At 56.2% G+C, this 14,972-nt stretch overlaps 1 protein-coding gene across 1 annotated transcript in view; it reads right to left on the bottom strand.

Moving 5' to 3' along the window:
- DYNLT2B (dynein light chain Tctex-type 2B) overlaps nt 1–12,964 on the bottom strand; it is a 48,048-nt gene extending 35,084 nt beyond the window's left edge. Inside the window, exon 1 of the mRNA XM_078665837.1 lies at nt 12,803–12,964. Within this exon, the coding sequence (XP_078521963.1) occupies nt 12,803–12,873 (71 nt within the window). The 5' untranslated portion in view covers nt 12,874–12,964. The remainder of the gene's footprint in view (nt 1–12,802) is intronic.
- Between the last annotated feature and the right edge of the window lie 2,008 nt (nt 12,965–14,972).

The raw sequence follows: 14,972 nt of genomic DNA, 5'->3' as shown, positions 1-14,972 counted from the left end.
AAAGGAATAGCACAGGTGCAAATTTGCATCAACATTTGTAACTACACAGCTTGCACTGGTTCCGGTTCGATTAAGCACAGACATTTCCGGATTACACAGATTTTGAAGCAACATTTAGAGCTAAATGTAGATTTATCAATGGAGAGTGGATAGTCTTCTCACTGTTTACACTTTCAGGGGGTGCAAAGACCTGTGCACAACTGAACTGGTGTATTTCTGAAACCAGGCCCCAGGTCCATCGGTCCTGCCTGTTTCCCTGTCCATTTCTGGGTGTGTGTGTGGCTCTGGGTGTGTGTGTGTGTGGCTCTGGGTGTGTGTGTGTGTGGCTCTGGGTGTGTGTGTGTGTGGCTCTGGGTGTGTGTGTGTGGCTCTGGGTGTGTGTGTGTGGCTCTGGGTGTGTGTGTGTGTGTGTGTGGCTCTGGGTGTGTGTGTGTGTGTGTGTGGCTCTGGGTGTGTGTGTGTGGCTGGCTCTGGGTGTGTGTGTGTGTGGTAGTAATTGCTGTCTGCTGAGCTCGTCTGTAGGGTACAATAGGTCTCACATTTGCGAGAGATTAAGCTAATGGCAATGTAAATGACAATGCCATTTATTTATCTGTTTTCAAAACCAACACATAAATACAAATTTTGTCATTTACAATGCCAATAGCTCTAACTTTTCCAAAGGCGAAACCATTGCATTGTAAATGCTTGTTTATCTATGACACACTTGGTGCAAGGGCTCTTTTTTAACTGTCTACCATTTTGCAAACCAAAAGCCATGGAAAGGAAGAGTTAAAGATTTCAATCCAACACAAGGCATGTCTTTGTTGCCTAAATTGTTTTATAAACTTCGAAAGTGATAATACTGAGGAAATGAACAGTTCAGAAACAAGCAACCATAGTGCCTGAGATGTTCTAATATTGGGAGATTTAAGATGGCTGTGTGGCACAAGCTGCTTTACATGACTCCTCTTCATATGCTGTGGAAGATGAAGATCGTCTTCAATATGTAGCTGCACGGACGACTCTCAGAAGGAGCAATAATAACACGAGTAGACCTGGAAAAATCAACATCACACAGATCATACCCCAGCACCCTTCCTGGAAGCGAAGGTCAAGGCACAAGTTAACAAGTCCTATTGAGATGCACCAACTCGACCTGGTACAATTAACCATATCACCCTATATCAAGAGTCTCTACACAGTAATATCTTCTGCAATGTTTCGACATGTTAACAATGTGACCTGCATTGCAACTGTTGCTCATGTCAAAGCTCCAATACCTTCTGGACGAGTTCCGGCTGGATAAAACTGAAGAAGTAGAGTCCTATCCTAGCCACTCAACATATGACATGCCCTAGTCTTCCTCGCTCCATGCCCCATGCTAGTAAACTGAAGCAGTGCACTGCCGCCTGCCCACCCTCCCTATACAGAGCCCTTCTCTAAGGACATGTCACCATCTTCTTCCTACCCTCCCTGCCAACAGAGCCGATTGAGGCGGGAGACTCCGGATTTTTTAAAGCAAAGAATTGCTTCCTTTTAGCAGTCTCCCACCTAAAACTGCCCATCCTTCAATGTACGTCAGAGAAGAAATTAAAATCCCCCTATTTATTTTTCTAAATCTCCCTCAATTTTGGCGTGCATGCCCTCTCCACTCAGGGTCCTTTTGGGCATGTAGGCCCTCTCCCCTCCTTTTGGCATGGGTGCCTTCTTCCCTCAGGGTCCTTTTGGGCACGTATGCATGCCCTAGGCTCTCCACTTGGGGTCCTTTTGGGCATGCAGGCCATCTCCCCTCCTTTTGGCATGGGTGTCCTCTCCCCTCCTTTTGGCATGTGTGTCCTCTCCCCTCCTTTTGGCATGTGTGCCCTCCCCCCTCCGGGTCCTTTTGACATGTGTGCCCTCCCCCCTCAGGGTCCTTGTGTCATTCATGCCCTCTCCCCTCAGGGTCCTGGTGTCATTCATGCCCTCTCCCCTCAGGGTCCTTTGGGCATGCATGCCCTCCCCCCTCAGAGTCCTTTTGACATGTGTGCCCTCTCCCCTCAGGGTCCTTGTGTCATTCATGCCCTCCCCCCTCAGGGTCCTTGTGTCATTCATGCCCTCTCCCCTCAGGGTCCTTGTGTCATTCATGCCCTCCCCCCTCAGGGTCCTTGTGTCATTCATGCCCTCTCCCCTCAGGGTCCTTGTGTCATTCATGCCCTCTCCCCTCAGGGTCCTTTGGGCATGCATGCCCTCCCCCCTCAGGGTCCTTGTGTCATTCATGCCCTCTCCCCTCAGGGTCCTTGTGTCATTCATGCCCTCCCCCCTCAGGGTCCTTGTGTCATTCATGCCCTCTCCCCTCAGGGTCCTTGTGTCATTCATGCCCTCCCCCCTCAGGGTCCTTGTGTCATTCATGCCCTCCCCCCTCAGGGTCCTTGTGTCATTCATGCCCTCCCCCCTCAGGGTCCTTTTGACATGTGTGCCCTCCCCCCTCAGGGTCCTTGTGTCATTCATGTCCTCTCCCCTCAGGGTCCTTGTGTCATTCATGCCCTCTCCCCTCAGGGTCCTTTGGGCATGCATGCATGCCCTCCCCCCTCAGGGTCCTTTTGACATGTGTGCCCTCCCCCCTCAGGGTCCTTGTGTCATTCATGCCCTCCCCCCTCAGGGTCCTTGTGTCATTCATGCCCTCTCCCCTCAGGGTCCTTTGGGCATGCATGCCCTCCCCCCTCAGGGTCCTTTTGACATGTGTGCCCTCCCCCCTCAGGGTCCTTGTGTCATTCATGCCCTCCCCCCTCAGGGTCCTTGTGTCATTCATGTCCTCTCCCCTCAGGGTCCTTGTGTCATTCATGCCCCCCCCCCCCCTCAGGGTCCTTGTGTCATTCATGCCCTCTCCCCTCAGGGTCCTTGTGTCATTCATGCCCTCCCCCCTCAGGGTCCTTGTGTCATTCATGCCCTCTCCCCTCAGGGTCCTTGTGTCATTCATGCCCTCTCCCCTCAGGGTCCTTTGGGCATGCATGCCCTCCCCCTCAGGGTCCTTGTGTCATTCATGCCCTCTCCCCTCAGGGTCCTTGTGTCATTCATGCCCTCCCCCCTCAGGGTCCTTGTGTCATTCATGCCCTCTCCCCTCAGGGTCCTTGTGTCATTCATGCCCTCCCCCCTCAGGGTCCTTGTGTCATTCATGCCCTCTCCCCTCAGGGTCCTTGTGTCATTCATGCCCTCCCCCCTCAGGGTCCTTTTGACATGTGTGCCCTCCCCCCTCAGGGTCCTTGTGTCATTCATGTCCTCTCCCCTCAGGGTCCTTGTGTCATTCATGCCCTCTCCCCTCAGGGTCCTTTGGGCATGCATGCATGCCCTCCCCCCTCAGGGTCCTTTTGACATGTGTGCCCTCCCCCCTCAGGGTCCTTGTGTCATTCATGCCCTCCCCCCTCAGGGTCCTTGTGTCATTCATGCCCTCTCCCCTCAGGGTCCTTTGGGCATGCATGCCCTCCCCCCTCAGGGTCCTTTGGGCATGCATGCCCTCCCCCCTCAGGGTACTTGTGTCATTCATGCCCTCTCCCCTCAGGGTCCTTGTGTCATTCATGCCCTCTCCCCTCAGGGTCCTTTGGGCATGCATGCCCTCCCCCCTCAGGGTCATTGTGCCATTCATGCCCTCCCCCCTCAGGGTCATTGTGTCATTCATGCCCTCCCCCCTCAGGGTCCTTTTGACATGTGTGCCCTCCCCCCTCAGGGTCCTTGTGTCATTCATGCCCTCCCCCCTCAGGGTCCTTTTGACATGTGTGCCCTCCCCCCTCAGGGTCCTTGTGTCATTCATGCCCTCCCCCCTCAGGGTCCTTGTGTCATGCATGCCCTCCCCCCTCAGGGTCCTTGTGTCATTCATGCCCTCCCCCCTCAGGGTCCTTGTGTCATTCATGCCCTCTCCCCTCAGGGTCCTTGTGTCATTCATGCCCTCCCCCCTCAGGGTCCTTGTGTCATTCATGCCCTCTCCCCTCAGGGTCCTTGTGTCATTCATGCCCTCCCCCCTCAGGGTCCTTGTGTCATTCATGCCCTCTCCCCTCAGGGTCCTTGTGTCATTCATGCCCTCCCCCCTCAGGGTCCTTTTGACATGTGTGCCCTCCCCCCTCAGGGTCCTTGTGTCATTCATGCCCTCCCCCCTCAGGGTCCTTGTGTCATTCATGCCCTCTCCCCTCAGGGTCCTTGTGTCATTCATGCCCTCTCCCCTCAGGGTCCTTTTGACATGTGTGCCCTCCCCCCTCAGGGTCCTTGTGTCATTCATGTCCTCTCCCCTCAGGGTCCTTGTGTCATTCATGCCCTCTCCCCTCAGGGTCCTTTGGGCATGCATGCCCTCCCCCCTCAGGGTCCTTTTGACATGTGTGCCCTCCCCCCTCAGGGTCCTTGTGTCATTCATGCCCTCCCCCCTCAGGGTCCTTGTGTCATTCATGCCCTCTCCCCTCAGGGTCCTTTGGGCATGCATGCCCTCCCCCCTCAGGGTCCTTTTGACATGTGTGCCCTCCCCCCTCAGGGTCCTTGTGTCATTCATGCCCTCCCCCCTCAGGGTCCTTTTGACATGTGTGCCCTCCCCCCTCAGGGTCCTTGTGTCATTCATGTCCTCTCCCCTCAGGGTCCTTGTGTCATTCATGCCCTCTCCCCTCAGGGTCCTTTGGGCATGCATGCCCTCCCCCCTCAGGGTCCTTTTGACATGTGTGCCCTCCCCCCTCAGGGTCCTTGTGTCATTCATGCCCTCCCCCCTCAGGGTCGTGGTGTCATTCATGCCCTCTCCCCTCAGGGTCCTTTGGGCATGCATGCCCTCCCCCCTCAGGGTCCTTTTGACATGTGTGCCCTCCCCCCTCAGGGTCCTTGTGTCATTCATGCCCTCCCCCCTCAGGGTCCTTTTGACATGTGTGCCCTCCCCCCTCAGGGTCCTTGTGTCATTCATGCCCTCCCCCCTCAGGGTCCTTGTGTCATTCATGCCCTCTCCCCTCAGGGTCCTTGTGTCATTCATGCCCTCTCCCCTCAGGGTCCTTTGGGCATGCATGCCCTCCCCCCTCAGGGTCCTTTTGACATGTGTGCCCTCCCCCCTCAGGGTCCTTGTGTCATTCATGCCCTCCCCCCTCAGGGTCCTTGTGTCATTCATGCCCTCTCCCCTCAGGGTCCTTGTGTCATTCATGCCCTCCCCCCTCAGGGTCCTTGTGTCATTCATGCCCTCTCCCCTCAGGGTCCTTGTGTCATTCATGCCCTCTCCCCTCAGGGTCATTGTGTCATTCATGCCCTCCCCCCTCAGGGTCCTTTGGGCATGCATGCCCTCCCCCCTCAGGGTCCTTTTGACATGTGTGCCCTCCCCCCTCAGGGTCCTTGTGTCATTCATGCCCTCCCCCCTCAGGGTCCTTGTGTCATTCATGCCCTCTCCCCTCAGGGTCATTGTGTCATTCATGCCCTCCCCCCTCTGAGTCCTTTTGACATGTGTGCCCTCCCCCCTCAGGGTCCTTGTGTCATTCATGCCCTCTCCCCTCAGGGTCCTTGTGTCATTCATGCCCTCCCCCCTCTGAGTCCTTTTGACATGTGTGCCCTCCCCCCTCAGGGTCCTTGTGTCATTCATGCCCTCTCCCCTCAGGGTCCTTGTGTCATTCATGCCCTCCCCCCTCAGGGTCCTTGTGTCATTCATGCCCTCACCCCCTCAGGGTCCTTGTGTCATTCATGCCCTCCCCCCTCAGGGTCCTTGTGTCATTCATGCCCTCTCCCCTCAGGGTCCTTGTGTCATTCATGCCCTCTCCCCTCAGGGTCCTTTGGGCATGCATGCCCTCCCCCTCAGGGTCCTTGTGTCATTCATGCCCTCTCCCCTCAGGGTCCTTGTGTCATTCATGCCCTCCCCCCTCAGGGTCCTTGTGTCATTCATGCCCTCTCCCCTCAGGGTCCTTGTGTCATTCATGCCCTCCCCCCTCAGGGTCCTTGTGTCATTCATGCCCTCTCCCCTCAGGGTCCTTGTGTCATTCATGCCCTCCCCCCTCAGGGTCCTTTTGACATGTGTGCCCTCCCCCCTCAGGGTCCTTGTGTCATTCATGTCCTCTCCCCTCAGGGTCCTTGTGTCATTCATGCCCTCTCCCCTCAGGGTCCTTTGGGCATGCATGCATGCCCTCCCCCCTCAGGGTCCTTTTGACATGTGTGCCCTCCCCCCTCAGGGTCCTTGTGTCATTCATGCCCTCCCCCCTCAGGGTCCTTGTGTCATTCATGCCCTCTCCCCTCAGGGTCCTTTGGGCATGCATGCCCTCCCCCCTCAGGGTCCTTTGGGCATGCATGCCCTCCCCCCTCAGGGTACTTGTGTCATTCATGCCCTCTCCCCTCAGGGTCCTTGTGTCATTCATGCCCTCTCCCCTCAGGGTCCTTTGGGCATGCATGCCCTCCCCCCTCAGGGTCATTGTGCCATTCATGCCCTCCCCCCTCAGGGTCATTGTGTCATTCATGCCCTCCCCCCTCAGGGTCCTTTTGACATGTGTGCCCTCCCCCCTCAGGGTCCTTGTGTCATTCATGCCCTCCCCCCTCAGGGTCCTTTTGACATGTGTGCCCTCCCCCCTCAGGGTCCTTGTGTCATTCATGCCCTCCCCCCTCAGGGTCCTTGTGTCATGCATGCCCTCCCCCCTCAGGGTCCTTGTGTCATTCATGCCCTCCCCCCTCAGGGTCCTTGTGTCATTCATGCCCTCTCCCCTCAGGGTCCTTGTGTCATTCATGCCCTCCCCCCTCAGGGTCCTTGTGTCATTCATGCCCTCTCCCCTCAGGGTCCTTGTGTCATTCATGCCCTCCCCCCTCAGGGTCCTTGTGTCATTCATGCCCTCTCCCCTCAGGGTCCTTGTGTCATTCATGCCCTCCCCCCTCAGGGTCCTTTTGACATGTGTGCCCTCCCCCCTCAGGGTCCTTGTGTCATTCATGCCCTCCCCCCTCAGGGTCCTTGTGTCATTCATGCCCTCTCCCCTCAGGGTCCTTGTGTCATTCATGCCCTCTCCCCTCAGGGTCCTTTTGACATGTGTGCCCTCCCCCCTCAGGGTCCTTGTGTCATTCATGTCCTCTCCCCTCAGGGTCCTTGTGTCATTCATGCCCTCTCCCCTCAGGGTCCTTTGGGCATGCATGCCCTCCCCCCTCAGGGTCCTTTTGACATGTGTGCCCTCCCCCCTCAGGGTCCTTGTGTCATTCATGCCCTCCCCCCTCAGGGTCCTTGTGTCATTCATGCCCTCTCCCCTCAGGGTCCTTTGGGCATGCATGCCCTCCCCCCTCAGGGTCCTTTTGACATGTGTGCCCTCCCCCCTCAGGGTCCTTGTGTCATTCATGCCCTCCCCCCTCAGGGTCCTTTTGACATGTGTGCCCTCCCCCCTCAGGGTCCTTGTGTCATTCATGTCCTCTCCCCTCAGGGTCCTTGTGTCATTCATGCCCTCTCCCCTCAGGGTCCTTTGGGCATGCATGCCCTCCCCCCTCAGGGTCCTTTTGACATGTGTGCCCTCCCCCCTCAGGGTCCTTGTGTCATTCATGCCCTCCCCCCTCAGGGTCGTGGTGTCATTCATGCCCTCTCCCCTCAGGGTCCTTTGGGCATGCATGCCCTCCCCCCTCAGGGTCCTTTTGACATGTGTGCCCTCCCCCCTCAGGGTCCTTGTGTCATTCATGCCCTCCCCCCTCAGGGTCCTTTTGACATGTGTGCCCTCCCCCCTCAGGGTCCTTGTGTCATTCATGCCCTCCCCCCTCAGGGTCCTTGTGTCATTCATGCCCTCTCCCCTCAGGGTCCTTGTGTCATTCATGCCCTCTCCCCTCAGGGTCCTTTGGGCATGCATGCCCTCCCCCCTCAGGGTCCTTTTGACATGTGTGCCCTCCCCCCTCAGGGTCCTTGTGTCATTCATGCCCTCCCCCCTCAGGGTCCTTGTGTCATTCATGCCCTCTCCCCTCAGGGTCCTTGTGTCATTCATGCCCTCCCCCCTCAGGGTCCTTGTGTCATTCATGCCCTCTCCCCTCAGGGTCCTTGTGTCATTCATGCCCTCTCCCCTCAGGGTCATTGTGTCATTCATGCCCTCCCCCCTCAGGGTCCTTTGGGCATGCATGCCCTCCCCCCTCAGGGTCCTTTTGACATGTGTGCCCTCCCCCCTCAGGGTCCTTGTGTCATTCATGCCCTCCCCCCTCAGGGTCCTTGTGTCATTCATGCCCTCTCCCCTCAGGGTCATTGTGTCATTCATGCCCTCCCCCCTCTGAGTCCTTTTGACATGTGTGCCCTCCCCCCTCAGGGTCCTTGTGTCATTCATGCCCTCTCCCCTCAGGGTCCTTGTGTCATTCATGCCCTCCCCCCTCTGAGTCCTTTTGACATGTGTGCCCTCCCCCCTCAGGGTCCTTGTGTCATTCATGCCCTCTCCCCTCAGGGTCCTTGTGTCATTCATGCCCTCCCCCCTCAGGGTCCTTGTGTCATTCATGCCCTCCCCCCTCAGGGTCCTTGTGTCATTCATGCCCTCCCCCCTCAGGGTCCTTGTGTAATTCATGCCCTCCCCCCTCAGGGTCCTTGTGTCATTCATGCCCTCTCCCCTCAGGGTCCTTGTGTCATTCATGCCCTCCCCCCTCAGGGTCCTTGTGTCATTCATGCCCTCTCCCCTCAGGGTCCTTGTGTCATTCATGCCCTCTCCCCTCAGGGTCCTTTTGACATGTGTGCCCTCCCCCCTCAGGGTCCTTGTGTCATTCATGTCCTCTCCCCTCAGGGTCCTTGTGTCATTCATGCCCTCTCCCCTCAGGGTCCTTTGGGCATGCATGCCCTCCCCCCTCAGGGTCCTTTTGACATGTGTGCCCTCCCCCCTCAGGGTCCTTGTGTCATTCATGCCCTCCCCCCTCAGGGTCCTTGTGTCATTCATGCCCTCTCCCCTCAGGGTCCTTTGGGCATGCATGCCCTCCCCCCTCAGGGTCCTTTTGACATGTGTGCCCTCCCCCCTCAGGGTCCTTGTGTCATTCATGCCCTCCCCCCTCAGGGTCCTTTTGACATGTGTGCCCTCCCCCCTCAGGGTCCTTGTGTCATTCATGTCCTCTCCCCTCAGGGTCCTTGTGTCATTCATGCCCTCTCCCCTCAGGGTCCTTTGGGCATGCATGCCCTCCCCCCTCAGGGTCCTTTTGACATGTGTGCCCTCCCCCCTCAGGGTCCTTGTGTCATTCATGCCCTCCCCCCTCAGGGTCCTGGTGTCATTCATGCCCTCTCCCCTCAGGGTCCTTTGGGCATGCATGCCCTCCCCCCTCAGGGTCCTTGTGTCATTCATGTCCTCTCCCCTCAGGGTCCTTGTGTCATTCATGCCCTCTCCCCTCAGGGTCCTTTGGGCATGCATGCCCTCCCCCCTCAGGGTCCTTTTGACATGTGTGCCCTCCCCCCTCAGGGTCCTTGTGTCATTCATGCCCTCTCCCCTCAGGGTCATTGTGTCATTCATGCCCTCCCCCCTCTGAGTCCTTTTGACATGTGTGCCCTCCCCCCTCAGGGTCCTTGTGTCATTCATGCCCTCTCCCCTCAGGGTCCTTGTGTCATTCATGCCCTCCCCCCTCTGAGTCCTTTTGACATGTGTGCCCTCCCCCCTCAGGGTCCTTGTGTCATTCATGCCCTCTCCCCTCAGGGTCCTTGTGTCATTCATGCCCTCCCCCCTCAGGGTCCTTGTGTCATTCATGCCCTCTCCCCTCAGGGTCCTTGTGTCATTCATGCCCTCCCCCCTCAGGGTCCTTGTGTCATTCATGCCCTCCCCCCTCAGGGTCCTTGTGTCATTCATGCCCTCCCCCCTCTGAGTCCTTTTGACATGTGTGCCCTCCCCCCTCAGGGTCCTTGTGTCATTCATGCCCTCCCCCCTCAGGGTCCTTGTGTCATTCATGCCCTCTCCCCTCAGGGTCATTGTGTCATTCATGCCCTCCCCCCTCTGAGTCCTTTTGACATGTGTGCCCTCCCCCCTCAGGGTCCTTGTGTCATTCATGCCCTCTCCCCTCAGGGTCCTTGTGTCATTCATGCCCTCCCCCCTCTGAGTCCTTTTGACATGTGTGCCCTCCCCCCTCAGGGTCCTTGTGTCATTCATGCCCTCTCCCCTCAGGGTCCTTGTGTCATTCATGCCCTCCCCCCTCAGGGTCCTTGTGTCATTCATGCCCTCCCCCCTCAGGGTCCTTGTGTCATTCATGCCCTCCCCCCTCAGGGTCCTTGTGTAATTCATGCCCTCCCCCCTCAGGGTCCTTGTGTCATTCATGCCCTCTCCCCTCAGGGTCCTTGTGTCATTCATGCCCTCCCCCCTCAGGGTCCTTGTGTCATTCATGCCCTCTCCCCTCAGGGTCCTTGTGTCATTCATGCCCTCTCCCCTCAGGGTCCTTTTGACATGTGTGCCCTCCCCCCTCAGGGTCCTTGTGTCATTCATGTCCTCTCCCCTCAGGGTCCTTGTGTCATTCATGCCCTCTCCCCTCAGGGTCCTTTGGGCATGCATGCCCTCCCCCCTCAGGGTCCTTTTGACATGTGTGCCCTCCCCCCTCAGGGTCCTTGTGTCATTCATGCCCTCCCCCCTCAGGGTCCTTGTGTCATTCATGCCCTCTCCCCTCAGGGTCCTTTGGGCATGCATGCCCTCCCCCCTCAGGGTCCTTTTGACATGTGTGCCCTCCCCCCTCAGGGTCCTTGTGTCATTCATGCCCTCCCCCCTCAGGGTCCTTTTGACATGTGTGCCCTCCCCCCTCAGGGTCCTTGTGTCATTCATGTCCTCTCCCCTCAGGGTCCTTGTGTCATTCATGCCCTCTCCCCTCAGGGTCCTTTGGGCATGCATGCCCTCCCCCCTCAGGGTCCTTTTGACATGTGTGCCCTCCCCCCTCAGGGTCCTTGTGTCATTCATGCCCTCCCCCCTCAGGGTCCTGGTGTCATTCATGCCCTCTCCCCTCAGGGTCCTTTGGGCATGCATGCCCTCCCCCCTCAGGGTCCTTGTGTCATTCATGTCCTCTCCCCTCAGGGTCCTTGTGTCATTCATGCCCTCTCCCCTCAGGGTCCTTTGGGCATGCATGCCCTCCCCCCTCAGGGTCCTTTTGACATGTGTGCCCTCCCCCCTCAGGGTCCTTGTGTCATTCATGCCCTCTCCCCTCAGGGTCATTGTGTCATTCATGCCCTCCCCCCTCTGAGTCCTTTTGACATGTGTGCCCTCCCCCCTCAGGGTCCTTGTGTCATTCATGCCCTCTCCCCTCAGGGTCCTTGTGTCATTCATGCCCTCCCCCCTCTGAGTCCTTTTGACATGTGTGCCCTCCCCCCTCAGGGTCCTTGTGTCATTCATGCCCTCTCCCCTCAGGGTCCTTGTGTCATTCATGCCCTCCCCCCTCAGGGTCCTTGTGTCATTCATGCCCTCTCCCCTCAGGGTCCTTGTGTCATTCATGCCCTCCCCCCTCAGGGTCCTTGTGTCATTCATGCCCTCCCCCCTCAGGGTCCTTGTGTCATTCATGCCCTCCCCCCTCTGAGTCCTTTTGACATGTGTGCCCTCCCCCCTCAGGGTCCTTGTGTCATTCATGCCCTCCCCCCTCAGGGTCCTTGTGTCATTCATGCCCTCTCCCCTCAGGGTCATTGTGTCATTCATGCCCTCCCCCCTCTGAGTCCTTTTGACATGTGTGCCCTCCCCCCTCAGGGTCCTTGTGTCATTCATGCCCTCTCCCCTCAGGGTCCTTGTGTCATTCATGCCCTCCCCCCTCTGAGTCCTTTTGACATGTGTGCCCTCCCCCCTCAGGGTCCTTGTGTCATTCATGCCCTCTCCCCTCAGGGTCCTTGTGTCATTCATGCCCTCCCCCCTCAGGGTCCTTGTGTCATTCATGCCCTCCCCCCTCAGGGTCCTTGTGTCATTCATGCCCTCCCCCCTCAGGGTCCTTGTGTCATTCATGCCCTCTCCCCTCAGGGTCCTTGTGTCATTCATGCCCTCCCCCCTCAGGGTCCTTGTGTCATTCATGCCCTCTCCCCTCAGGGTCCTTGTGTCATTCATGCCCTCTCCCCTCAGGGTCCTTGTGTCATTCATGCCCTCCCCCCTCAGGGTCCTTGTGTCATTCATGCCCTCTCCCCTCAGGGTCCTTGTGTCATTCATGCCCTCTCCCCTCAGGGTCCTTGTGTCATTCATGCCCTCCCCCCTCAGGGTCCTTGTGTCATTCATGCCCTCTCCCCTCAGGGTCCTTGTGTCATTCATGCCCTCCCCCCTCAGGGTCCTTGTGTCATTCATGCCCTCCCCCCTCAGGGTCCTTTTGACATGTGTGCCCTCCCCCCTCAGGGTCCTTGTGTCATTCATGCCCTCTCCCCTCAGGGTCCTTGTGTCATTCATGCCCTCCCCCCTCAGGGTCCTTGTGTCATTCATGCCCTCCCCCCTCAGGGTCCTTTTGACATGTGTGCCCTCCCCCCTCAGGGTCCTTGTGTCATTCATGCCCTCTCCCCTCAGGGTCCTTGTGTCATTCATGCCCTCCCCCCTCAGGGTCTTATTGGCATGTGTGCCTTCTCGCCTCGGGTCCTTTTGGCATGCATGCCCTTCCCTTTGGGTATGTGTGCCCTCTCCCCTCAGGGTCCTTTGGGCATGGATACCCTCTCCTCTCCCCTCAGGGTCCTTTGGGCATTACGCCCTCTCCCCTCAGGGTCCTTTGGGCATGTATGTCCTCTCCTCTCCCCTCAGGGTCCTTTGGGCATTATGCCCCCTCCACTCAGGGTCCTTTGGGCATTACGCCCTCTCCCCTCAGGGTCCTTTGGGCATTACGCCCTCTCCCCTCAGGGTCCTTTGGGCATGTATGTCCTCTCCTCTCCCCTCAGGGTCCCTCCCACCACCTGTCCCAGGGGCCCCGCACCGGGCTCTAGCCCGGCCTAGGCCCACCCCCGGCCTCTCACTTGCGGTGGTAGTTGGGCCGGATGGAGTAGGTGTTGTCCAGCGTGGTGCTCGAGCCCTCCACCTCTCCCATGGCGGATCCGTCCTCACGGCTCCGGCTCAACGTTTCAACATGTCCGCGTCTGCCCCGCTGGACCGGTCACCATAGCAACGCGCGAGGCAGTGACAACTTCCGGCCGTAACGGCAGCGTCGACGTCCGCCGGCGCCATCTTGGAACGGGCAACTTGGTCGCAGGATCCAAGGCCCTGGCTCCTCTCTGTCCAGAACTCTGCACTTTAAGGGCACTCAAGCACTTCAACACTTAGGGGTTTGTAGAATACAATGTTTAATGTGCTTTCACGCGAGAGCCACCTGTTTGGATAGTTTAACAACCTAGCTGGCAAAAATCATTTTTTACCGAGTTGGAGTGCCATGTTTAAGTCTGTACTTATAAGGGGCAACATCAACATTTTGGTGATTTTTGCAACATTTGAGCTGCAAAGACATTAAAATACCGGCCATTCGGTTATAAAACCGGGCAGGTGACAAACCTGATCTCTGCTAAAATATTAGTTTTGAGTTTAAGGTGCTGGTAGCTGGTAATTGCTACGATTGCATGCAAAATATTCTACCATTTATAAATGGCAATTATGCATCAGTTGTTTGAACAATCAATCAGGAATTGTATAGATGTAGTGAAAACTGGACTCAGTAGGCGCAGGCAAGTAGAAGATTATTTCTAGTACAGGAGGAAGGGCAGGCACATTATTATTTATTATTAGATGCAGGTCCTCTACACAGGACAGCTCTAAAACTGACACTCTACCTCAAGTTCCAAACTAGAACTCATCTGTGTGGCATCCTATGCCTCAATGCATGTGACTCTAAGATACCAAACACCTTCCCTCTTTATACAATTTGGAACACGTTGACACAAAACTAAACAGCAACAACTTATTAGAAAAATAAAAGATACAAGAAAGAAAAAAATATGCCAATTTAAGGTAAAACACAACAATGAGGAAAAGAAACACACAATGGTGAATATAATCACTGTACCACAAAGGCCTTAAATATCGCAGGCACGGTGACCATTCTTCCTGACTTAGTTAACTTCAAATCCTTAAGGTGACTAGTTGATACCTCTTTGGGTAAAAACCTCCCTCTCCTTTCGCCTTCAGCATCAAAACTGCCACCAGGACGCAAGTTCCCTGTCTGACCAGACCGGTTTGCAGAAGAAGGTAAGCTCGAAGTGGAAGCACTCTCTTCATTCCACAACCACTACTTGTGCTTGGATGAAACCATACTTTTGTTGTTCCAAGATAATATGCTCTAAAGTTGGAAAGTTTGCTGAGGTGCTAAACCCTCCCATCACTTAACTTAGCAGAACTTGCGTACACTTCTAAAACTTTGCAAAGTGATGAGAAATGGCTGCCACCCTTCCATAATTTGTTGTTTCGTTTAACACACACCCAATCACTTTCCATAAAGGAAAGTTCCTTCACACAATTATCTTGATGTAATTGTTGTAACTGAAGACACCGCTCACCAGTTAGATAAGGCTAGTTCCTTTCTTAAACGAAGGAAGAGACCCCACACCGCAGCCCTGCCAGGTAGAGTTCAGCAATGGTCGAAGCGTCCGAAACCCCCACATTCCACTTGTGACATGAAGGTGAAATGTTGCCATGTCACATGAGGGAGTGCAGTGTCAACCTGGCTGAGGTTGCCTATTATAACACATCTCCCTATCTTGGGAAATAAAGAGAACCATCAATCAATCAATCAAGAATTTGTAGAGCGCTCTACTTACCCGTGAGGGTCTCAAGGCGATGGGGGGAAAAAGGGCGGGGGGCGCTACTGGTTGAACAGCCAGGTCTTGAGTAGCCTCCTGAAGGTCAGCAGGTCTTGGGTCTGTCGTAGGCTCAGAGGGAGGCTGTTCCAGGTCTTGGTGGCGAACCATGACACCAAACAACCCCAAACTCCAACAGATACCCCGGTGGACAGAGAACAAGAGACACAAAGACGCGCAAAAAGTGACTTGAAAGGTTGTGCATTGAACAGAAAAAAGAACACCATGCAGCAACCTTCACCACAGGATTGGGCACCAATCAATCGCAAACATAATCCCCCAAATAGGCGTGTGGCTTACTAACTCTCATCTCTTTTCTGACCTGAGGAATGCTTATGATCCA

Source organism: Lissotriton helveticus, chromosome 11 (genome assembly GCF_964261635.1).
Source record: "Lissotriton helveticus chromosome 11, aLisHel1.1, whole genome shotgun sequence".
Lineage (NCBI taxonomy): Eukaryota > Metazoa > Chordata > Amphibia > Caudata > Salamandridae > Lissotriton > Lissotriton helveticus.
Note: the sequence above shows the minus strand (reverse complement) of the source record. Positions and strands in the feature narration are given on the sequence as shown.